The 25,406-nt window shown below is 46.3% G+C and overlaps 1 protein-coding gene across 2 annotated transcripts in view; it reads left to right on the forward strand.

Annotated features, from left to right (window-relative positions):
• Positions 1-2,152: 2,152 nt before the first annotated feature.
• FBXO21 (F-box protein 21) overlaps positions 2,153-25,406 on the forward strand; it is a 33,103-nt gene continuing 9,849 nt past the window's right edge. The window contains exons 1-10 of one of the 2 annotated variants that reach the window (XM_081123560.1): positions 2,153-2,422; positions 3,404-3,539; positions 5,467-5,561; positions 9,989-10,110; positions 12,553-12,699; positions 12,959-13,095; positions 14,017-14,153; positions 17,436-17,615; positions 18,725-18,857; positions 24,316-24,506. In XM_081123560.1, coding sequence (XP_080979686.1) covers positions 2,184-2,422; positions 3,404-3,539; positions 5,467-5,561; positions 9,989-10,110; positions 12,553-12,699; positions 12,959-13,095; positions 14,017-14,153; positions 17,436-17,615; positions 18,725-18,857; positions 24,316-24,506 — 1,517 coding nt within the window. In that variant the 5' untranslated portion in view covers positions 2,153-2,183. Of the gene's footprint in view, positions 2,423-3,403; positions 3,540-5,466; positions 5,562-9,988; positions 10,111-12,552; positions 12,700-12,958; positions 13,096-14,016; positions 14,154-17,435; positions 17,616-18,724; positions 18,858-24,294; positions 24,507-25,406 lie in introns of both variants that reach the window. The other variant, XM_081123559.1, reaches the window with a different exon arrangement.

The following is a 25,406-nucleotide window of genomic DNA, read 5'->3' on the forward strand; positions in this document are numbered from 1 at the left end:
AAACAGCCAAAGTGTCCTTGGATAGATGACTGGGTCAAGACAATGTGGTACATATACAATGGAATACTACTCAGCCATAAGAAAAGATGAAATACTGCCATTCGCAACAACAGGGAGGGCTGAAGGATCAATACAGAATATATTAGGCTTCACAGTCAGTTAAATAGTCAAAATGTACTTATTTTTTCTTCGTGCCCTTGGCAAAGTCACCAGGAGAGCAAAATAAGAGAAAGTATTTACAATCAGGATGATCGATATAGATAGGAAATCACTGTAGTGAGGGCCTGTGGAGGAAAATAAGATTGTTAATCAAATAGCAGAAGACTAAAGCTAGAATAATTAGTAAAGTGATTTTTTAAAAAACCTTAAATCTTTAAATTAGACTTGGGGGCTTGGGGTGGGGGGACCAGGGGTGGGTGGTCTCCTGGCTTCTCTATATTTCTGCTTTCTCCCCTAGAAGTCAGAGTTGAGGTTGGAGGTTGATATCTGAAACCTGACTCAGTTCCTCCCTAGTTGACTGTTTCCAAGAATTTTAGATCTTCGCAGATGATGAGCTCTCTCCACTCTGCTCTGCTTCGTGGTCTCTTGTAGGGATGTGACCGGGTAAAGAAACTCAATGCAAGAAAGCCTCTGAGACATACTATAAACTCAAGGTATCGTATCTGTGGCATTAATTAAACCTTATGCATTCAGTACTTGAACCAGTTTTGTTGTGAAGGCTTTTAAAAAAGTCGCTAATGGAAATGCGGTTATTAGCCGAAGAGCTGCCGGCAAAGGCTGTGGGGAAAGAGGCACCTGTTTCTTTTCCCTCCAAGGGGCCACGCATTACCTTCCTTGAAAAGCACAGTATGTGTGCACAGTATGTGCGGTGGTTGAGAACTGTGCAATAACGGCAATATCTATATACTGTTTCATTTAATAAGAAGATCTATTGTTATCCTCAGATATAGGTGAGAGAACCAAGCAGCCGCGATGTTAACCTGTAGCAGGCATTTGGATGGTGAGGTGCCAAGGATGGCGACAAGTTCTGGTTTTGCAGGAATGGGTAGATGGACAGCCTTTCCTTAGGCAGGAACCACTGGGAGGGACAAGGTAAGTGGGGTGAGGGGAGGGCTAAGTTCAATTTCAGGGGCCCAAAGGGAATGTCAGGTGACCAGCTGGCTAAGAGAGTCTAGATCTCAGAGGAGCAGGCTGGGCTGAAGAGAGCAAGGCGACTGTTGTAACTGGCTTTGGATTGTCGGTTCAGTTGTCCGTAGGGGTGAGAAAGTGAAAGCGGGAGGGCCTGTGACTGTGGCCTCTGGGACCCTAACATATACCATCTGGGTGAGACTGCAGAGGGGACTGAGAAAGAGCAGCCCCAGCCCTAGCCAGTTTGGCTCCCTGGTTAGAGGGCCAGCCTGTGGAAGGAAGGGTCCCAGGTTCGATTCCAGCCAAGGGCACGTACCTCGGTTGCAGGCTGGGTCAGGGCACATGTGCCCACCTGGGTCAGGGCACATGCGGGAGGCAACCTATCAATGTATCTCACAACGATGATTCTCTCTCTCTCCCTTAACTCTCTCTGAAAAGCAATGGAAAAAAAAATATCCTCGAGTGAGAATAGATAAATAAATGAATAAATAAATGAATGAATAAATAAAGGGCCCTTAAAGGCCATAAGTAAAGTGCTTAGCACGCCCTCCACGCAAGGATATTGCCATGATTCCAGGATACTGGTGTAGAGCAGGGTCAAGCAAACGTCAAGCAGATCCGGATTAGAATCTAGGTAGGACAAGGGACTCCGGGCAAGTCTGTTTAATCTCCCTGAACCTCAGTTTCCCCAGCTGTAACTTGGGGAGAATAAATAGATCATAGGGTTATTGGGAAGGTTCAATGAACCTATTATGCACAGGAAGCTCCACGCACGTAGGAGAAAGATGGACGTTGTCATGTGTGGGTTGGTTCACGACTCCAAGGCCCACACCCCAGTTATTTTCCCCCCAAACGCGCGTTGCTTTCCCTCGGGGTCGTGCAGCGCCGCGCGCTCCCCAGGGGGCCCGGGCACAGGGGGCGTGGCTCCGGGCGTGGGCGGGGCGCCGCTTACGCCCGCCCCTGGAGGCAGGTGGGCGGGGCGAAAGGGGATTTCCCTCCCCCGCCCCCCCTCCTCCCCGGAGCGCACGCGCAGAGGCCTCAGGTATTTGGACAAGATGGCGGCGGCAGCGGTCGACAGCCCGATGGAGGTGGTGCAGGCGCCGGCGGACGAGGCCATGCCCGAGGCGGCGGGCCTCAGCTGCCTGGTCCACTTGCCCGGCGAAGTGCTGGAGTACATCCTGTGCAGCGGCTCGCTCACGGCCACGGACATCAGCCGCGTGTCCAGCACCTGCCGGCGGCTGCGCGAGCTGTGCCAGAGCAGCGGGAAGGTGTGGAAGGAGCAGTTCCGGGTGAGGTGAGCCCGCAGCGCCCCGGCCGCGGCTGCCGCGCTCTCCGCTCAGCTCCCCCGCACCCCGGGGCCCAGGCCTGGCTGGCCCGAGCCGCCGCCGCCGCCGCCCTCCCCGCACGCGCGCTCCGGCCGCACCCCGGATGGATGCCGCCCCCGGGCCCCTTCCAGCGGACCGACAGACAAAGGCCTCCAGGCCGCCGGCCCGTCGGGGCCACGGCGCGCCGACCCCTCCGGCGCCCGGATTGCGCCCCGGGAAGCGGGGCCCCCGCCGGCCGCGGCGTCCGCGGCCCGTGCGTTCCGCGCGCCGCTTTTGTGCCCGGCCGTGCGCGAAAATGTTGACACGGACCCGGGGATGCTGCCCGCGATCCCAACAGCCCGAGGAAGCGGGGCGCAGCATCCTCTCCCCCGCCCCCCCGCCCCGCTTGTTGGCCGACAGCACAGATTTCGGGGTCAAAATCTGGTCCTGGCATACTCGCCGTATGACCTTGGGGGGGACCACTTCCCCTTTTTGGAGCCGCCTTGCATCGACTCCGGGGTGATCATTACACCTAGCTTTTTGCCCGCGGTGATGAAACGAGAGGAGCTTTTGACACGGGCCCCCCCCCCCCCCGGCTCTTAGGAGGCGCCCCATAAATGCGAACTGTCATCGTCATCACTGTTGTCGTTATTGCTACAACTGCCCCCATTTCATAGGTTGGGGCGGGGGGTGGGTGGGAGCGGAGACCCAGCCTTCGCGTTGCCAACGCCAAGGTCACACCCCGCGAGCGAGTGCGTGCGAGCCGGGCGGGGATTTGAACTCGGTCCATCGGCGGGGGCCGCTCTGACCACGAAACCGTACTGCTCCCCCTGTGTTTCCAAGGCTGCCTTTGATTCGTGTCTGCCTGCCTGCCTGCCTGCCTGCCTGCCTGCCTGCCTGCCTGCCTGCCTGCCTGCCTGCCTGCCTTGGAGTCTCTCTGTTAAGCTGAGGGGGTGTTTTTCTCCTTGTAGGTGGCCTTCCCTTATGAAACACTACAGCCCCACCGACTACGTCAATTGGTTGGAGGAGTATAAAGTTCGGCAAAAAGCTGGGTTAGAAGCCCGGAAGATTGTAGCCTCCTTCTCAAAGAGGTTCTTTTCAGAGCATGTAAGGAATCTGGGGACGGAGCTCTAAGCTTTTGCCTGGTCGTGGTGTGTGTGTGTGTGTGTGTGTGTGTGTCTGGCTCTGTAGGCATTGGCTCATCCAGCTTTTTTATTTTTTTTATATTTTTTATATGTCTTTTTTTCAATGCGCTCACAATCCCTTACTCACTTAGAAGGCTGCAAGAGTCCTTGTGTCCTATTCCTCCCATCCACCAACACGGACGGAGCCATTTGTCCCTGCCAGCTTTACTTTTCTAAAGCCCCAGACAGAATGGGGGTGGAGAGGGAGGGAGGGACCAGCAGCACAATGTAGAGGGAATTCCCATCGGCGTGATTTCTCTACAAGTGGGTTAACCGTATTTTTTTGCAACCTTCACGTGATTTTCGGGGAATCGTCAAAGATCGAACACAACACATTGCACCCAAGTTGTTTTCCCAAAAGGGTTGAAGAAATGAATATGTTTCTTCTCTCTGGCTCAGCAGGGTCTAACCAGCAGTGAACTGATTATTTGTTAAGCTAACAGGATTAAAAGCTATCTGTAAATAGGAATTATTACTGCCGCAAGAAAATTTCCCTTGCATTCATTATCTCTGAGAAGTTTTCTTTTAAATATTGCTGAAATGCATAGTCTTTGTTTTTGTTTTTGTTTTTCCTTCCACAAAGTGTCCATAGAAGTTTCTGTACCAGGTTCCAACTCTTAACTTTTTGTAACACTGGGAAATAGTCCACAGTAATATTTTAAATTTATTTCTGGTGGGGGGGGGGGGGCTAGAAATACAGCCAGTCTGATTTATTTTACTGTCCTGGTTTCCTGCAGATTCATTCCTGTTTTCTAATTTTAATTACTGTTACTTAATGGAGTTCATACCTTTGAAATGTTTTCGAAGCTCTTCAAGTTTTTTGAAAGGGAAAGCTCAAAATATTGAACTTTGGACAAATCTGAACTTATTGTCCTATGGAGACTAAAACTGGATATTCCCTAGTGTAATTCACTTCTATAAATAAATGATTGTTACTGTTAGAATGGACAGAACTCATGTTTCATTTTGAATAAGCCATGCCCTGCCTAAAGGCACTAATAATCACAGATTTTAAGTGCTGGTGTAAATGTGTTTGCACACAGGTAGATTTGGGTGCTAGATGTATTTGGTGTGCTAAGTCATGGGCTACTAGTGTGCAACCTCTGCTAGTCCGACTGGTTTTGCGTGCATTTTTAACAGCCTGTGCCTTTGTCTAATGATGATGAACTGTTGTGCTTTTTCCTTAGCTCCCGCTTTCCCTGTGCTACTGCTGAATTAGAAGTGTGTGGAGGACTTTGAGCATAGCAAACATATACTTAAGATTCACCTGTGGGTGGGTGATGACTTGGGCTCAGGACCCTCGTATTCCTGTGTTCTCCCCATGCACACAGGTCAACATGAAATTTCCTGGCTACCTTCAAAAAGAAAAGTGGGAGAAGTAGTAGAATTTTAGACTGAGGGGTTATTTAAGTTCATTGGCACCACTGCCTCGGTTTACAGAGGAGGAAACATGTCCAGTGGCCTGAGTAGCCCAGAGCACTGGACTTCTCTCTCTGGCCCTTCCCTCCTAGTTGAGTGCAGCATAGACTGTGTGAAATAGTTATTGTGAATTTGATTTTGTATTTCTCAGTGCTTGTTGCAGAGCTGTTTTTCTTCACATTAGAATTCTTGAGTTATCAGTGTCAGAAATTTCAGTCTATGAAAATATAATTAACTAACAAGATCAGAACAAATCATCGTTACTTTGCAATTTTCTTCCCACCCTTGGAAGGTGGTGCAGGATAGTGTGGGATAGCTGTTACCACTTCCATGAAAGTGACCGTCTTTCTTTGCAATTCAGATTTGTGTGCGAGAGTGACAACGACATTATTACTTGTTATTGAGCCTGTTTGTGTATGTCTTCTTCGTAGGTCCCCTGTAACGGTTTTAGTGATATTGAGAATCTTGAGGGGCCAGAGATATTTTTTGAGGATGAACTGGTGTGTATCCTGAATATGGAAGGAAGGTAAGCCATAGTTATAGCGGGGATGTTTTTGTTAGTCTGTCTGTTTTCATAATAACCCCAGAATTAGTTGCTGTAGTTTGTATGTGGCTGAACCATAGACAAGTTTCCAGATATCTTATGTGTTGCTACAGTTCCCATCTTTGAAAAATTCTGTGCATATAACGTAAGTATACCAAGACAATTGATATTTAAAGAAACGATGCAAAAAATCCTTTTGGAAAGAAAAAAGAGAATTAGCATATATTTAGTCCTACTGCGGGTCAAATACTGTGCTTTGGGCACTTGTATTTTTTATGTCATTTAGGTATTATACATTATCCTTCCTTTGTTATCACCTGTCCTCCTACCACCAGCACATTTGCGTGTTATGCATTGAATATTTATTAAATAATTTCTTAGGCATGTCTTAATTTAATGTGGGTTTTTTTACAATTTTTGAATCTGGGTAAGAACTAATCTTGCTTTGGCCGTGCACATTATAGATATTTGCTTGAGCCTTTCTTTTATCTCCTGATCAAGAAGATTCCATTATCTCCTGGTTGTTGCTTAAAATTTTTTATGACTCATAGTTTTCCCTGTGAGGGTTAACTACCAGTTTGCCTGAAAGGTAACTTGGCTTCCAGCCTAAGTTACCTGTGAGTTCTGGAAACTTGACTGGTGATACAAGACTGTTAGCTTCGCCTCTTCCTTAAGAGAGGTCGTTGTGCAGTATCTCACAAGCAGGGCATTAAGGTATTTTTCTTGCTGTTTTTAAGGGGTGTTAGGAGAGAGAAATATCTATCAGTGAAACAACTGTAGGGAAGAGGTAAGATGTGTCACTATTCTAGGCCTTGGATGAGTTCAGATCCAGAGGTCATTTTTCCATTTCTATTTTGGCTTATCTATAAATGAATTAAAGTTATGATCTAATAGTCAGTACTGTGTAGCCTTAAAAATAAAAGCTGACCTGTCTTTTTTACATATATAGACATACACTTCTACATATATAAATGTACTCGCATACATACTGAGTTTATTGTTTAGTTTTGATACGATCTTCAGTACAGACTTTTTTTTTTTTTATTTATGCTGGTTTTCCCTTTCTCCCTCCCCCATTTGTATTGGCTTTCCCCTGCCCTCACCCCTGTAATTGATGATGACACACTAGCTTGTATTCTTCCATGCTGAGATGCACTGGTATATATGGGGTTCGAGGGGAATCATTATTTCACAAAATTATAATCATAAAATAGGTACTTTTCTATATCTTTTTTTCTCATTCAACATTACCTTATTGAAATTGATCCTAATCAACTGGTAAAAAAAATCTAACTCACTTTTTTTAATGGCTACGTGCTGTTTTGTAGTGTATACCATAATCTAACCATCTCCCTATTGATGGGTAACCACTTCTCCATTTTTGTGTTACTGTGGAGACTGATATTTCTGTGGTTTCACTTCTCAGTAAAAGATTCCTGAGAGTGGGTTGCCTAGGTCAGACTATAGAATGCTGTTGAAAAACATAAAATAAGAGCATGCTCTTGAATGGGAAGACTTACCATCACAAAAAAAAGTCAGTTCTTCCCAAATTAATACATAAATCTATTGTCATTTCAATTAGGATCCAACAAGAGTTTTGGGAGGGCAGAGTTTTTGTGTGTGTTTTAATTGGATAATACTGTCACACAAGAATAAATTCACAAGAGCAATAAAACCCCATAATTTTTAAATAATCACAATGGGAAACTTGCATCACAAGATATTAGAACATATTATAAAGCTACCTGTAATGAAAACAATACAATGTTTAAGTAAAAATCAGTAGCCACTTCCATGGCAAAGGATAATTCAGAAACATATCCTAGCATAAAATGATATATTTAAACTCAGAGGGAAAAAGATGGACTATTTAATGAATGCTTTTAGACATAAGTGACCATCCATCTGGAAGTAAAATTTGCATCATATATAAAAACTAAATTCCAAGATTAAACAACTTAAATTTTATCACAATAGAAATCCTTCAAGAAAATGGGAGGTGTTATGTAAAACCCAGGGAAACCTCCTTAACCAAGACTAATGATGCAGACACAATAAAAGAATATGGACCAATGGTTTGCAACTGAAAAAAATAAACTTTTGGACGACCAAAGAAACCATAAAGTCAATAGAATTCTTAAATTTTCTAAGAAGAAATTGAAAAATGAATAGGAGGATGACATTTACAGAGGAGCAAATCTAAATGGCTGGGGATTATGTAAAAAGACCTTTACATTCACTCTTCAGAGAAATGTCTAAGAATAGTGAAATATTGCTTTTTTTTTTAATCCTCACCCGAGGATATTTTTTCCATTGCTTTTTAGAGAGAGTGGAAGGGGGTGGAGAGAAACACTGATGTGAGAGAGACACTTAGATTGATTGCCTCCTGCACGTGCCCCCTGACCAGGGCCAGGGATCTAGTCAGCAACTGAGGTACATCCCCTTGGCTGGAATCAAACCCAGGACTCTAGCCTGCAGGCCGACGCTCTAACCAGTGAGCAAAACCAGCCAGGGCTGTTGTTTTTCACTTATCAGATGGGGGGGGGAAAGACTGAATGTGCACAGCATTATTACAGTCTTTTTAGAAATAAATATCATAAATTTGTTACCTCTTGACCTGACATACACATTTTGAGCTTAAAACAGGATCATTTTGTGATAACAAGGGACAGTGTCTCATTTATAAATACTTTGGGATGCCAGTTTTCATGAAGGACCCTACTTGTATTTATTCCTGGCAAATGCTTGTTGTTGGTTATGGAAAACACAGGAAAGAGGTAGTTTCTGTAAATGCTAAAGCACCAATCCCTGGATATTTGAAAACAATTTGCATTTATGGTGTTCTACATGGTCTTTTAAAAGAGTGCATCCTGCAGTAAAGATTTGAAACAACATATTAAAAGGGTACACAGTAACTGAGAAAATTGACTTAGTATGACCAACACTGAGACATATGATATTAAAGACAGAAATGTCCTTTGGTCATCCAAGCAAAAATAAATAAATAAACTAAGTCATCTCTAAGGAAAAGAAAATAAGAATATTGTCAGCCTTTTCAACAGCAGTGCTCAGTGCCAGAGGAAGAGTAGCATACTTAAGATACTCAAGGATCAAAAATGTCAGCCAAGGATTTTTATATCCAGCCAAACTGACTTCCAAGTGTAAAGGCTGCAGACAAACTTACCAACTTGCAGGAACTTGCGGGCTTTTGAGCTCTCCCGAGAAATGTGCTAGAAAATGAACTTTAAACAACCAAATAATCTGAGAGATTAAATATGTATTTACTTTTAAAAATATGTATTTACTTGCAGAATTAAATCCTAATGACAGTTAGTAGGGTAGTCAGTATTGTATGTGGATATAATGCAGCTGTTTAAAAAACATAAGAAAGAGCAGGGAGCCAGCATGCTGGTGACTGCTGACCAAGGGGGGCAGTGGTGGTAACAGGTCAGAGAGGTAGTGGGGTGAGAGTTTAAAGGATTCTTTATGTCATCATTAGGGCTTGGACTGCTACTGTGAGCAAGGTGGAAACCATGGAGAGTTTGGGGGAGAGTGTGTGCACTGTGATTCGATGTGTTCAGTGCATCACTCTGGCTACTGTGTTGAGCATACACTGAGGGTCAAGGCTCAAAGCAGGACGCTCAGTGAGGAGGATGCCACGTGATACAGACAAAAGGGGATGGTGGCTTAGGTGAGTTAGTGAGATGTGTTCCCGTTCCTGATAGTGTTGGCGGATGGGTTGAATGTGGCTAGTGAGAGAAAGCCAGGAGTCAAGATGACTCAAGGTTTGGCGCCGAACTGGAACAATGGAGGTGCCTTTATCTGAGATGAGGAGGACTCCGGGAGCGGAACAGCGTTAGGGGCTCACCAGATCCCTAAGGGGGGACATGGAGTAGCAGTTGGATGTATAGGTCTGGCATGCAGGGACGAAATCTTCTGGAAAGTAAACTTGGGGCTGTCTGTGTAGATAATATTTGAAACCATGAGACTGGGTGAGATCACCTTGGCCTTGAGCGTAGGAGGAAAGCAGCAGCCCAAGGCCTGAGCTCCCTCTGCCAGGTGCAGAGGGGCCAGCAAAGGATTCGAGATACCTCACCCCTCTCTCCTGGGACCCACCTGGTTCCCCTCACTTTTCAGGTTTCTCCTTCATTTCCTTTTAGTAACTCTGAAGCCGAACAGATAACTGTTTTCTTGGATTTCAGCCATGACTGATTTCATGTTACATTACAAATGCACAGTCCAAAATTGTATTGTCTGCTCCCATGATAATAGGCACTATATGATCGTGAGCCAGTTGTAGCTGTCCTGTTAAGTAGACTCTTTACATGGTATGCTTAGTGTGAAATAAAAATTAATCACTGAAAGTTTTAGTATCTAATTCTTATCACCTTATTGTTTGTTTGTTCCAGGAAAGCTTTGACCTGGAAGTACTATGCAAAAAAAATCCTTTACTACCTACGACAACAGAAAATTTTAAACAATCTTAAGGCTTTTCTTCAGCATTCGGATGACTATGAATCGTATCTTGAAGGTGAGGCTTTAACGATGCCGTTTCCGTGGGCAGCTAAGTTGCCTTTGGAGCAGGACTGGAAACTGATGAACAGGCAGTGGAACAGTCGGCAATGCCACATGGGCTTCCGGAGGTTGGAGTGTATGGTCTGGTCATGTAGGCGGGCAACACTAGTAAATGTAGAGCTAAAGCTTTTTCAAAACCTTTAGCCATCAGCTGAAGAGACAGTGTTTTATCAAGATGCACCGTAGGTTCATAGCACGAGAGGCTGATATTTCAGCTAATAAGATTAACTCCCTCTTTTCCTAAGCTTTGAAGCATCGCTTTCAAATCAGAAGTCAGTCGGTCCACTTCTGTCTCCACGTGACCTGGAGCAAATCCTTAACCTCTGGTTAGAGTTTAATGAGGAGAAAATGTTCTTGTGCGTCAGTGAGTCTGCCTGGCCCTCAGGAGAAGTGAGGAGAGAGAAAGAAGGCGAGTGGAAGGAGCGGTGGAGGCAGTAACTTTCTGTCCCTACCAACTTGAACAAGAACAAAATGTGATTGTATTTTTTTCAAACCATTTTAAATTCCTAGCACCTTACGCAAACGCTCCCAGAAGCTGTGGTTATGAAATACATACATTCCCCGTTCCCCGGGGTTTGCCCAGTTCGTGCTCTCCCCTCTGGTGTGTCTCACAGTCACAGCTCCATGCTCTGGCTGCCCTCGCACCGGCTCTCACCGCCTCTCCCAGCAGCAGCTCTCTAATGCTTGCATTCAGGAGCGTCACCCCTCCCGCCCTAAGTCAGCCGCCGCAGCGGTGCAGCCCAGCCCGAAAGCCGGCCCTTGCCGGGCACATGAGCCAGCAACGTGCCGGCTGATCTGTTTCTCATTCCATCTCTGCCTGCTTTTCAGTGCCCTCCGTAATCCAGTCCTTCCCCTACTCCAAGCTCTCCAGAGTGTCCCATTTGCTCCAGCCAGTCCATCACCCTCACTGGCACCCTACAGGTGCCCCGGCTTCACATCTTCGTTCATGGTATCCCTTTTCCTTCGAAGTCCCTCTTAAACCCTACTCGCCCTCCACACGTTCAGGTTTCACCTCCGTTGAGGTTCTCTGGCTACTGCAACACAGATTTGACTCACCTCAGAACTAACATGGGAGGGTCGACGACTTAATTCTGTGACATCATTTCTGTCTCATGCGTGTACAAGTCGTTTCTCCAAGTAGGCACTGGTTTTCTTGCGTTCTTGCCCCTATGCTATGATCACTGTCTACTCCACAGTGCCCGGTGCAGACTCTTGATCGTATGAATGTCTTCTGTCATCCGAAACGAAATGAAAGTCTACTGCTGTTTATTGAAAGATCCTTGCCACCCTGGAATCTTCTCATGGGCATACTAAAGCTGAGAGGCATCCTAGCTTATTTATGAGACTGATTACTTTTTCATCTTTCTATTATAAAGTAATATGCCTTTTTCAAGCTTCCCATCCTAATCAGTGCTGGAGGCATTGGGTAGCCATGGAGGTTTTGGTTGGGTGAATGGAAGTAGGCTCAGGGATTTGGTCCTTGATGACTGACCAGATAACCTGATGCCTGTTGCAGTTTAGGGATTGTTGAGTTAGGATGGAATGTGTTGTGAAGTTCAAGAGAAATTCCTTCTACATGCAGGTCGGTCCCAAGGACTCCCTGGAGCCAAACCCCGGCTAGTGGCAAAACTGGGACTAGGGACCAGGTCTCTTGAGGCCCATCACCTGCTTTCAGCTCCTTAGGGTATGGGTAGGGGGTCAAGATTCTGAGCTGGTTTGAGGCCGCTTGAATTTAAAATGACGGGCTTCCCAACTCAAAATGTCCTACAGCATAATGATCAAGGTAGCCCATCCGTCTCTGGTTAAAAATTGCTGAAGGCAGTGAAGAGGGGATTTTCAGGAGACAATGTCTACAGTTTACTTTGTACAGCTTTTTAGCTGCAGCGTCCCTGCATGTAACTGGTCACCTAATTCAAAAGTACGGTTATCTCCAAAGTCCATTTACTGGCCCACCTTAGGTGCAATTTCAGCTATTTTTTTTTTTTTAAGTTAAAGAACTGTCTTACAACACTGCATTTTCAGAGTTGCTGGATTTTAAGCTGGAAGGGAATTAGAGGAAGAGAGAAGTAGCTTGAAAGATCTTTATAGCATTTATTTCTCGCTATAATAGAATCTGGAAACATGCCATGTATCACACAGGTTTTTGAGTCCACGACCTCTGAGAGAAGTTTCATTTATTTAAAACAACAACATAGTGACGTGTAAGCTCCTTTGCTACGAGGATGTTTCTTGCTCTTTTTCAGTGTCTTAGCAGCCAGGCCTGAAATCTAGGAAGCTTATCTGGTGGGATGTTGTCGAGAGCTGTGGCCCCAGGCATCTGGGGTAAATGACAAACTCATAGGAGCTTGTTTAATAATTCAGAATAGGAGTTTATTCAGTAATTCTTGTTGGCGTTCAGGTGCCGTGTTTATCGACCAGTACTGCAATCCTCTGTCGGAAATCACCCTCAAAGACATCCAGGCCCAGATCGGCAGCATCGTGGAGCTCGTGCGCAAGACCCTCCGGGGCATCAACAGCCGCCACCCCAGCTTGGCCTTCAAGGCAGGTGCGGAATTGCTTTGGGTCTGCTCTGTGCACAAGGACAGGCACCTAGAGTGGTTTGTTCCTTGGAAGTTCTACAGTATGTTCCCCATTGTGTCACAAAAAAGCCCTTGACACAACCACACGTTCACTTGGATAACGTAAAAGGCTTTAAATACATACTGTCTTCCTCACCCTAACACCTAACGGATATTGTTAGGACCTGGCCAGTGTCTACATGTTACAGGTTGTGCTTGTGTCCTGAGTAGATCTCTGTGTTTCAGGTGAGTCCTCCATGGTAATGGAAATAGAACTCCAGAGCCAGGTGCTGGATGCCATGAACTACGTCCTGTATGACCAGCTGAAGTTCAAGGGGAACCGAATGGACTACTATAATGCCCTAAACCTGTATATGCACCAGGTAAATATGGGTATATTAAAGAATAATCATTAAGCTCATCTCTGATAAATTGTACAGTTTTTGAGGGCAAGGGCTATATAGTTTTCATCACTCAGTGCTTATAAAACTCCTTTTGCCTCTACTATAAGAATATCGCTATCGATTTTTTGTTTCATCAAAAGTATCCTCTGTCTGAAAACTTTCGAGATGAGTGCCTGGCCAGAAGTAGGTATTTCTGTGGCAGTTTGTATCTTGTGAACACTAAGCTCTGAAGCTACTCCTGTCTTTCCTTCTGCCCTGGCCTGTGGCGAGGTTGGAGGAAGTCTGTGGGCAGCTGCGTCATGGATGTTTCTTTTTTATTTGCTTGGCTCTCTTTTCATATCTATTCTGTTGCTCTATGTGCTATTTATATTTTCTTTTTTCCTGTCTTGCACACTTTCCTTAAAGCTGCCTTAAATTCCTTCTGGAAGAAAGATAAGGGCTCAAGTCACAGGTCTACAGGCTCTTTCTGTAAAGGGCCTGGCAGGAAACCACCCCGTTTCCTACCTGCTCAGTTCTGCCCTAGCAACTGGAAAGGAGGCACAGACAATGCAAAAACAAGTGACTGGCTGCGTGCCTATGAAACTTTGTATAGATGTGGAAATTTGAATTTCATATAATTTTCATGTGTCACGAAATAGTTTTTTTCTCACCATTTTTTAACATTAAAAAAATGTTAAAAGTCTTCTTACACGGGCTGTACAGAAAGGCGGTGGGCCAGGTTCTGCCCATGGACTGTTTGCAGACCCCTGGTCTCAATAAATAACATACTCATCCACTTAAGCCTCAGAACCTAGCCTCGTGCCTGATACACATACAGTAGGTGCCTAATAAAAATGTGTACCAAAGGAGTGAGAATACGTGGTTCATTTCTAGTGAGCTTAAGCGTTTTTTCTCCTCCAGGTTCTGATCCGCAGAACGGGGATCCCAATCAGCATGTCCCTGCTCTACATGACCATTGCCCGGCAGCTGGGGGTCCCACTGGAGCCTGTCAACTTCCCAAGTCACTTCTTACTGAGGTGGTGCCAAGGCGCAGAAGGGTGAGCCATCTATGACACAAAGCCGAAGCTGGTTAAAAGAGGGCTAGGGCTGTGATGAGACTGTTTCGTTTCTTGACTGTATCCATGTCAGTAATCCAGTGGGAGATGGGCTCTCTGAATCTCTCTATTTGTTCTAACAACTGCGTGTGAACACAGTTATCTCAAAGCAAGAAGTTGAACTTTAAAGAATAGGACTAGAGGTTCAAGGGCTTATGTGGACCTCAAAGTCTCTTTGTTCCAAAGCAGATCAGATCAAAGAGTTCTTACAGAAACTTACTTTCCAGTCTTCCATAAGACCTCCCCTCCTTCCCCGCCGGAGAGGCAGGGAGAGGGAACAGATTAGCCAAGTCCTTCATTGATGTGCAAAGCAAATATTCAGCGTTCCTATCTCATGTCACTCCTTTTGGGCGAGGTTGGTGCCTGAAACGCAGTCTGTAGACCAGGTTTATGAGATTCTTTCCTTTCTTTTAAACCTGGTGCTCTATTGGGCATAAAGCTCCTTTTCAGCTCTAGTCTAACTTCCCTGCAAGAAATAGTTCATCAAATAAGTAGAATATCTTCTCACTAAATGTGCCATTTCAAGGGAAAAGAATCGAAGTTGTTTAATTATATCCTGTTCTTTGACACTACTTCCTAATGACTAGTTGCGATATCCTTTGGTGAAGTGATGAGCAGTATAATAGAAAGTGCCTGAGAGTTGAAGTCAGGCTGGGTTCAAACCTTGGCTTCCTGAGCCTCAGTTTCTTCCTCTGTAATACGGGGCTACAGTTTTTCATTAAGCATCTTGGAGGACTGAATGAGATGACCCAGGGCTTTGCACACCCAGCAGTTTCTGACACATACATGGAAAAGTGTAACTGGTCTCTATTTCTGTTTCCTAATTTAAGGAAGAAAACGGAGGTAGTTGGAGCTTCCTGGGCATTCTTACCCTTTCTCCCTCCTCTCCTCTCCGGAGGCAGCCACCAATTAGTTTGAAAGTATTTGTTGTTTTGATGCAGATGTTTATAGTTTCTTACATATGTACTTTTCCTTAAATAAATGTATAGTTTTTCCCTTTTTTCCAAATATAATCTGTTCCTAAAAACGTTTCTGCTGGTTTCTTTTTTGGCTAGCAGGCACCCATTTTCCATTATTATGGGGAAAAAAGAGTTTTCAGCCCATTTCCATTCCCTGAAACACCCAACTGATTTCCCCAAATATCTCTAAAATATTCTTAAATGCTTATATAATAACCCACCACGGATTTCTGCATAATACAGAGCATCTAAAACACCAATTACTACATTATTTACCACAGTAATTTATTGTTATTACTCCTCCTTCAGCTACGGCAAACAGTGCAAATGGGCAGTGAAATAACTTGCCAGCACCCTCAGTGTTAACACTGAGACCCATCAGGGCTGGGCTGGACCCTCAGGGGAAGGTGGGGAAGAGGGGGCGGAGCGGGGCAAGGCAAGCAGGCCCGCCCTTTCTCTGCACCCTCCTTGCCTACCTGTGCCCGCACCAGGACCACATGGTCATTCACTGCACCTCTTTCATTAGTCCTCATACCTGGTAGGTGAGACCTCACTGAGTTCTTCCGGTCATCTCGGCCTGTTGCTCTAATAAAGATTTAGAATCAGTTTACTGGGTTTTTCAACCCCCGTGTGGATATTGATTGGCACCAGTGCCTACTTGGATTGGCTCCATCGATTAATATGCGGACTGTGGCCGGTGTTCCACTCTGAGTCCTCCTGTCTGTGATCGTATCTCCCACACATTTAGGTCGTCCTTAATGTCCTTAAAAAGATCTTACCATTTTCTTCATCAAGCCCTTTGACATCTTGTGAGACTTGTTCTTTGTACCTTCAATTTTTGTTGCTATGTACGTGGTAAATTTTTTAAATGACACTTCCTTAGATTGACATGGTACAGGGACGTGGTTGAAATTGAGATGCAGCTCTGGTAATCGGCGCCTTTGTTGAATGAATGATTGAGGGCTAATAATTTGTCAGGTCTCGGCTTTTCTCTGTGGACAGTCATTGTCTGTGAATAGTGACAGTTTTGTTTCTTTTCTTTCTAGCCTTGATATGCTTTGTTTCTTTTGCTTATCTTATCCTGCTGGCTCGGTCCTCTAAGGTCAGGTTGGACAGAAACAATCAATGATCACACGCCCTTTGCCTTGAGTATGACTGTAAATGGAACCCTTGTGCAATTTCACCTCAGGCATGATGTTTGGGGACAGTAACTTCATTAGGATTATCAAAGCTGCCTTCTAAATTCCTATTTTGCTAAGAGTTGTATTAATAATAGGCAGTAGATCTTTTTTCTAAACTTTCGTTTTTGTGTCTACTGGTAGGATCATATGGTTTTTCTTTTTCAGTCTGAATGTGCTTGAAATAGATTTTTTAATGTTCAACTCTCTTCATTCTTGGGGCACATCTAACTTAATCATATGGATTCTTTTAAATACATTGCTGCATTTGATTTGCTCATATTTTTGCCCATAAATTTGTGTGTGCATATGTGTGGTTCTCCTAGACTTATAAAAAGAGATGAAGAGCATTCCTTGTTTCTGTAACATTGACAAATGTCTTGCCAAAGGAGGGCTGTTAATGTGGCTCAAGAAAGAAATCTGAAACAGTTGCTCAAGGGAAAAAATACAAAGACCCACCTAAATGTCTCAGGGTCCTCATAGAGCCCACATGATAGTGCCTGCCTCCCACCGTTCTGCTCAGCACGGGCCAGCACGTGTGCAAGAGCACAGCTCACGGAGAGCAGCTCCACGGGAGGAGCGGTGGGGTTGAGTCCTGGACATAGCTCTCTGTGGTCCCGAGCACGTGCCCAGCCTGAGGCCATGGGAGGGCTCAGCAGGTCTGTGACCACCTGAGTGTCTGCAGAACTGAGGGCAGAATACTCCTGGAGCCACAACTTTCAGCATAGTCCCAAGGGGCCCAGGATCCACAGACATTAACTACTGCTGGTCTGTACGTCGGGGCAGTGGAACTTCTGACAGGGATTCCTGGCGATGGGTTTTAGGATTAATCTCCCCGAAAAACTATACATATTAGGTGGCATACATCAGTACTCTTCATCTTAAATATCAGTGTCCTGCAGTCTTAACAGAGCCCATAAAAGGGTCAGATTTTCAACTTTGGATAAAGGCCTTGTTATTTTAAGGAGAAATGCTACTGTCTTAACATTCAGTCTCTGATTTGAGCTACTTATTAGGAGGGGGGTTTAAGTATTGACTTGCTCAGCTCTGAACTGAGATTTGGCCAACTCCATGTGTTCTTGGTACAGGGCCAACCTGGACATCTTCGACTACATCTACATTGATGCTTTTGGGAAAGGCAGGCAGCTGACGGTGAAAGAGTGTGAATACTTGATCGGCCAGCATGTGACTGCCGCACTGTATGGGGTGGTCAACGTGAAGAAGGTGCTACAGCGCATGGTGGGAAACCTTTTAAGCCTGGGAAAGCGGTAAGGGTTTCTTGGTTTCCCAGTACTGCAGAATGCATGACCTTGAAGGCTTGAGTGGCCTTATGGAGACTTTTCTGTAACGAGCCTCCTAGTGATCCAGCAGAGCAGTGGATGAGGTGTGGCACAGTTGGGATATCCACAGCTGTCACCCACCACAGAGAAAAGCTGTTTCCCATGACATAATGCTGTCCAGATTTAAGATGTGCTCAATGAGTTTTCTTTGAGATCTCTGCAGTGGACTTGGGCAGGCTCTCGTTACAAATGCCAAAAGCATCTTTCAGTAACAAGAACATCTCAGTTCAGCTAAGATTCTCTTTCAGGAGCAGGATGTTCTCATGTCCAAGTGCTTTGTCGTCTTGTAATTTTTACCTTTCTGTCACTTAGATAAGAAAGCAAACAAAAGTGTGACACTAGTTTGCTTCTGAGTCGAAGGGACATTTGTCTTGCCGGGAAAATAGGAAGTTGTACATTGTAGCAGTAGTTTTTCTGCCATGGCAGAATTCTTTTTTAATAGACTTTATTTTTAGGGCAGTTTTAGGTTCACAGCAGAACTGAGCAGAAAATACAGAGATTTCCCATATATCCCTGCCTCCACGCACAGACAGCCTTCCCCCAGGTCAACATCCAGCACCAGAGTGGTCCATTTGTTATGATCAAGGAATCTGCATTGATACACCTAGTCACCCACGAAGGTCTAGTTCCATTCGTACATTCAGGTTCACTCTTGGTGTTTTGCCTTCTAAGGGTTTTAATGAATATTTAATGACATGTATCAACTGTTATAGTATCACACAGAATAGTTTCTGCCCTAAAAGTCCTCTGCTCCACCTATTCAGAATTCATTTTTAATTATATACAGTGTTATTGAGGTGACTATGTGATGAAAACATGATTTTAGTTTAGTGCCCATCACCAAAGTTAGGTGCAAAATTTACGTTTCTTGTGTATATGTGATTTTATCAAGACCACTGTAACTATTTGCTGAACGGAGAGGAAGTATCAGAATCAGAAAATGTATGGGATTTGTGTAAGGTATTTCTAAAACCTGCGCCTTGCGAAGGAGAGTCTTAGAAGCACACGGGATAAGGTGAAGATTTCTCTCCCCACAGGGAAGGCATTGACCAGTCGTACCAGCTCCTGCGGGACTCGCTGGACCTGTATCTGGCAATGTACCCGGACCAGGTACAGCTCCTCCTCCTTCAAGCCAGGCTCTACTTCCACCTGGGGATCTGGCCGGAGAAGGTAATTATTTGATTTTGATGCTTTGCCCTTGCCTTAGAGAGGGAAATTGTAGCTGGAAAGGGGGCCCTTACAGGTTTATGCTCGTACTGGCAATAAACGCAAATCTATTCAAACTCTCCCGGTCTTGACCTATCATTCAAATGTTTTTTGGTCTCCTTTTCTTCTGATGAAAAACTGCTTGTTCTGCCAAGAGTTGCCCATTCTCTTTGCGGTCAGTGCTGTAAATGCCCAGAACCATGGGGCCTCTGCCCTGCCACTCACCCACTGCTGTCCCCAAGATGGATTTTCCTCGAGTCACCCTGACTCAGCAAGGGAGGCAAACCTGAGGTGCTCGGCCTCCAGCTGTGCTGGTAGCAACTAACGTGACCATACACAAACACCCATTAGAGGGAAGTTACATCTTAGCCGTGTTCACAGCCAGTTGCTAGACTGGTGCAGGACCAGTTATGCCTTTGAAAAGTGCTGAAATCCATACTGTTCCACATGGATTCCCAGTTTTACTGTGGCCCCTGTGGCCAGCAGCGAGTGCTTTCAGACGGCTGCAGCATTGAGGTCGGAAGTGCTCCTGGCGGGCTATGGGCGGCAGATGCTCAAGGCCAAGCGTGTAGCAGAGCAGGAGCAGCTGCATGTTTGCATCACGTCCTTGCTTTTCCAAGGGAAATATGTGAATAATCCTCTTTGTTTGTTTAAACAGTCTGGTGAGGGGGCTAAACTCTGGGCTCTCACAGAGACATCACCATAAAGTCATCGGCCCCTGTTATTAAAGAGTGTAAAAGTCATTTCTTGGGGAAGTAGATGGTCTTAATGACTTGACTTTGCTTAGATTTAAATTGTCTCAGTCACTCATAACTTCAAAGATGTGAAATATTTCTGAGAAAGAACACATCTGTAAGAAAGTCTCTGGGCTTCTATCTTAAGGAAAGATGTCATCTGTGGCCCAGAGAGCAAAGGCATGCGATCTGGTCAAAGAGTTACAGGAAATCTAGGCCAAGGTTCCCACCCACTTCCCAGAACCTAAATAAATCCTGTTGTCCAGCGTTTGATAGCTTATTTATTTTTGATAGTGGGGTATATATATAATTCCTGTCACTTTTTACTTTAGATTAGTTAAGGAATTTCATAATAATTTGTACAGTGCAGAGATCCTTTCAAAGCAAGCTTCTTTATAAATAAATTCTGTACTTAAATTACACGTTAGCCTCAGAAGGGGTGAGGTTACCATCTCCTTTGTGGAGGAGAGTCTGCAGAGGCTCTGGCTTTACTCTCAGCGACTTAGTGCTTACATCCTGCTTCCTGGGGAATTACCTCAGCGTCCTTGTGGCCACCAAGCCTGCCTTCCTGCCAAGCAAGTGTCACTAAAACAAGGTCCAAATCTGTTACATGCAGAGCATTTGTCCTCATGATGACCATTCAGAGGTCAGGAATGAAAAGTGGCTCATTCCCAGTGAACTGGGGACTCCCCCTTGTATAAACGGCTACTCTAGCCAGGAACCGAGTACTCTAGCCAGGAACCGACACCCCGAGACAGGGAAAGAACCCTGTGGGGCTCCCCAAGAAGAAGGATTGGGGGATGCTGAGGTGATTAGGAAGTGCTGCTTTGTGGAGGAAGGGTTCGAGGTGGACGTTGGAGGATGGACAGCCATTTCAGAAGGCAGAAAAGTAGGTTACTGCAGTGCGATCAGCGTGTGCTCGGCACGAAGGTGGAGAGCTCGGTGCAGAGGTCAGCTTCGCTAGGGTCTGGTCCTTTCACGTGTGCTTATGCATGTGCATGTCAAATGTTTTTTGGGCCATGAGATCAGTTAGTGGAGGGCTTGGAATCTGCTTGACCTTATTAGATGAAAGAGGAACATTCCTAAGCTGGAAAGACCAGAAGGTTAGCTTGTTTTCAGTTGAATTAAACCAAGAAGAGCAAAATACAAGTCCTCTTGGTCACTGTCATAGCGATCCGGGGGTATCGTGGCTGTGATGGAAACAGAGTGTAGGGTGCCCGATGTTAAAGCCACTAACACATACTGAACGTCTCCCAACCCTGTGGGGTGCACCTTTTTTTGCCATTTTACAAACACCAAAACTGAGGCCTCCAGCTCAGGCCTGGATGGCGCCCAGGCCCAACCACAGGCTTCACCCACCCCCTGGGACAGTGGGCTAAGGCAAGATCTTTCTAGAGAAGCTGACAGACGGGCGCAGCATACCCCCTGCTGCCAGACCTGCATCCCTACTTGGATCCGTAGCTATCTCTCTCCTATTTCTCTACTTTTTGGTGGAAAAGATGTCCCTCCAGTTTTCCAAGGCAAACCTGCTGTGCTCTGGGTCCAACTCTCCTGCTTTTTCTTAGATTGCTCAGTTTTCCTTTATTCTTTTATATCTTCAACTCCTATTTCTGTTATGTGCTGTCAGCATTAAACATACTCAAATCTCTCTCATCTTTGAAAAAACAAAAAAGCACTCCCCTGACAGCCCCACTGGCGTTTCCCCAGCTGCCTCCTTATCTCGCCCTCCCCTGCGCGGCGGAGGCCTGCTCGTGGCCATGCGGGCCACCTGCCTCGCCTCCCACACACTCTGCAGAACACGGGGACCCGGTCCTGCCCCTCCACTTCGGGAGCTGCGCTTGCCAGCAAAGCCGGTGACCCTGTTTCATCAATCATCCTTTTTATTGCCAAATCCAACAGATACGTGTTTTTCCTCATCTTCCTGATCACTGGGGGCCATTCCCACTCGGTACAACCTGTTCCTTCTACTCTGTGGCTCTTAGTTCTCAGGCTCTTGCTAGTTCCTTGTCCCCTGGTAGTTTCTAGACTTCTTTCCACTCTGCACCTTCCCCCTAGGTGATCTCGCCTGTTCTTGCTTCAGTCCCCATCTGCAGGCTCATGGCTCCCGAGCCTGATCTGCCTGGCTCCAGCCAGCATACCCAGATGTCGCCTGCACATCTGTACATGGCTTTCTCCTAGGGTATTGCATCCGCCTCCTGCGTGCTCTCCTTCCTCTTAGACCCTTGATCCTGTTTTATACACTGTAGCCAGAGTAATCTTAATAACATGTCAGTTAGGTCCCTTCAGTGCTCAGAACCCCTAGGTGGCTCCCTCGCTGTCTTGAAGATCAGGCTCATGCTCTTCAGTGTGGCTACTAGGATCTTGGCGGCCTGGCCCTCGCTGCCTGAGCTCTTGTCTCTCACAGTGGCCGCGTTCATGGCCACATCCTCCAGTTGTCCCTGTTCTTTGCGTCAGCCCTTGGCACATGCTGCACCTCTGCCTGGAACACCTTTCCTGCCGCTCAACTCCATCTGCCACTCACTTCTGCCTCTGAAACCCTTTCTCGCCCCCTCCACACAAGGCCAGGTCCTCTGGTGCGGCCCCGCTGCCCTTTCACAAAGCTGCTAGGAGTATGTTATAGCTACTTCTCTGGGCCACACTCTGTAAGGATGAGACCGGAGCCGTCCTGCTGTTCCCTGGAGCCCGTCCCCTTGCTCTCAGCCCAGTTCTGCATAGCAGGTGCTCGGAAGTTTTTATCTGGATGAGTAAGAAATGACAGGTCTCCATTAGCTGTGAGGAAGGGAGAAGGCCCAAAGTGGATGGCCAGGCTTCCCACAGCTATTGGCCCCATGAAAAGGGGGTGTTTGGAGGACAGGCCTGTTCCATGTGTGGGAGGGGTCAGTTTGGGGTATGCTGAATATGATAGGACCTCGAGCTGTGTGCTGCTGTCCTAGGGCATTTGGCAGGGGCCCCAGCTCCAGCATCTGGTAGTGGACACCCCAAAAGTATAAGAGCCCACAGAGAGTGGACATCAGAGGATGGAACCAAGAGCTTCCGAGAGAGCCTTGGGGGAACCTACAGTTAAGGGGACAGAGTGGGCCCAAGGCAGCCTGGTTTTATGAATTAAGTTTTAGCCATGCCCATTTGCTTACTTGTCTCTGGCTGATTGCCAGCTACAGGGGCACAAGGGAGTAGTTGAGTCAGAGACCGAATGTCTCACAAAGCCTAAAATATTTACTCTCTGGCCCTGTACAAAAAAAGTTTGCCAATCATGAGTGATAGACACCGCCCCCTTCCAAGATCTCTACCCCAAAAGTTGTGGACTCTGGATTCTAGGCCTAGACATTGGTTTGGACACAACCCGGTTCCCAGCTGTCAGAACTGTCCCTTGGGAACATACAACGCCTGGATCCCCAGATCACCTCTGTTTCTGCCCCCTCCCTTCACCCTGACATGCACACATCAAGGGAAGGACCGGGAGGTTGTCGCTGGGTGTCATCGCCTCTGATACTCTGAGCTCAGTAATTCCTTCGTGCGCTGAAGATTCCCAGTTAGGCCTGTTTCCCTGCTCTGGTGGGAGGGGCTGTGGGAAAGGAGGGGAAGCTGTGTCTAGAATGTAGCAGAAGTCAGTCAGCAGCAACTGGTTGGAACTGCGGAGGGGAACACAAGGAACGCATTACACAAGCCCAGTAAACAGAAGCTTACTGTTAAATCCTGTGCTCTTCTCCACAGAAGATAAAGGTTGTGCCTCCCAAGTTAAAAGTCCTTTTGGAGGGGGATTGACTCTCAGCTGACAGTGGAGGAAGCTGGGTCTGGGGTGCACGAGCCATACCATTCTGCCCATTTTTACGGGTTTGAAAACTTGCATAGCAGTTAATTAAAATACTCCTACTCCTGCTTTGGTATGATGGTGGCAACCAGGGGTTAGAGTTAGCCCAGGTCCATCCTCACTCCAGGTCTTCATAACTTGTGACCTCAGGCAAGTTACTTACCTTCATTCAGCCTGATTCCTCTCCTGGCAATGACTGTGGCTGACCTTCAAGTTGGGAGGTTAAATGAAATAAAAAAGTAACAGACTTGGCACAGTGACTAGTGAGAAAAAAGTGTTTAGTCAATATTGAGACCCACAAATCTCAGTGTGGAGAGAGAGATTGGGTATTAGAATAATGGTATCTCACATTGCATAAAACAGTGGTTTCCACAACACTGATAGGTTCAAAATATATCAGGAAACAGGGCCTTTGTTAATCAACAACAGTGAGTTTGACAGACCTGGCACTAGAGTCCAGGTTGCTCTCCTTTCCTCTCTCTCAAATCAGTCAATAATTTATTTTTTTTTAAAGTGAAGCCCATGCTGACCAAAAACCTGAGACCCTTTGAGAGCTTGCTTGTCCAGATGTGCCTGTCAGTGGCAAACCCTTCTCCCCCACGCTCAATCCAGTCCACTGTGTTTCCAAGCAATTTCTAATGTTCATGTTGGTTCACATGGGTGTCTGGGGCCGGTGCCCAGTATCAGAAGTGAGTGCACCAGCTTCGAGCTTGCGGGGCACTGACTAGGGAGGGCCCGTGGGTCTCGGGGACCTAGGCCATCACCCGGGCCCCGCCTGGCCTTGCCATCCTTAGGCTAGGTAGGGCCAAATCCAGTGCGGCAAAAGGGAAAAGGCCTCAATAAAAATATTATCACCTAGTCTTTCTGTCTTGTCTTGAAGGTGCTTGACATCCTCCAGCACATCCAGACCCTGGACCCCGGGCAGCACGGGGCCGTGGGTTACCTGGTGCAGCACACGCTGGAGCATATTGAGCGCAAGAAGGAAGACGTGGGTGTGGAGGTGAAGCTCCGCTCCCACGAGAAGCACCGGGATGTCTGCTACTCCATTGGGCTCATCATGAAGCACAAGAGGTGAGTGCCCATGGAGCCAGTCATGCGCTTGCGAAGACACCCGAGAGCCCGAGAGCAGTAGCAGCGATGTGCCTGAAGGGAGCCCAACTCCGAGCAGCGGCTGGCTGGGCCCACCCCAGCAGGGCCCGCAAGCCCAGCCTTAGCTGCCCTCCTTGTGTCTTAAGGAGCGACTCGCTCTTCTCCCTGGGAGGTCCTCTGACGTTTTTAGTGGCCTTTAGATGCCTGACCCTTCTCAGTGTGCAAAGGTGGAGGCAGCTATGAATAGAGTGTCTCTCTCCTTTCTTCATTGTCCTTGCCCTTCACCTCGACCTCCTGAGTTCAAGGTATGGGCAGGACCCTGCTGGGTCCTAGGGTTGCCCATTATGATTTATTAGACAGATTAAACTGTGTCCAAAGCGACTGTACCGATTCACATCCTATGGGCAGCTGGGAGCTGAGTTCCTCTTCTCACCTACGAGCGTTATTGCCAGACCTCTAAAAATGCACTTCTGTCATCAGTGGCAACTGGTGTTTCATTGTGGTTTTAATTTTCATTTCCCCGATGCCTCCACAGATTGAGGTTCTTCTCACAGGTGTACTGGCCGTTCGAGTTTCCTTTGGTGCCTCGTCCAGTCTTTTGCTTCTGATTTGTACTCATTCCGTTTCTGTATGTTTAGTCTCTGTGTGCACATAAGTACCAAATATCTTTTTCCAGGTTCTGGTTAGTGTTTTCATTCTTCTGTTGCATTCTATTTTATTTATTTATTCATGGTGGAAATTTTAAGCATCTAGAGTAAAGAGATTTGAGTATAACGACCTAGGTGATGTTCCCACGTCAGCCCCAAAGGTTATCATGATAGGGTCAGTCTTCACTGTTCTCCACCCGCCCTTCCCACCCTCCTCCCTGGAAGCAAATCCCAG

This window comes from Miniopterus schreibersii (genome assembly GCF_964146895.1).
Source record: "Miniopterus schreibersii genome assembly, chromosome: 20".
Taxonomy (NCBI): Eukaryota; Metazoa; Chordata; class Mammalia; order Chiroptera; family Miniopteridae; genus Miniopterus; species Miniopterus schreibersii.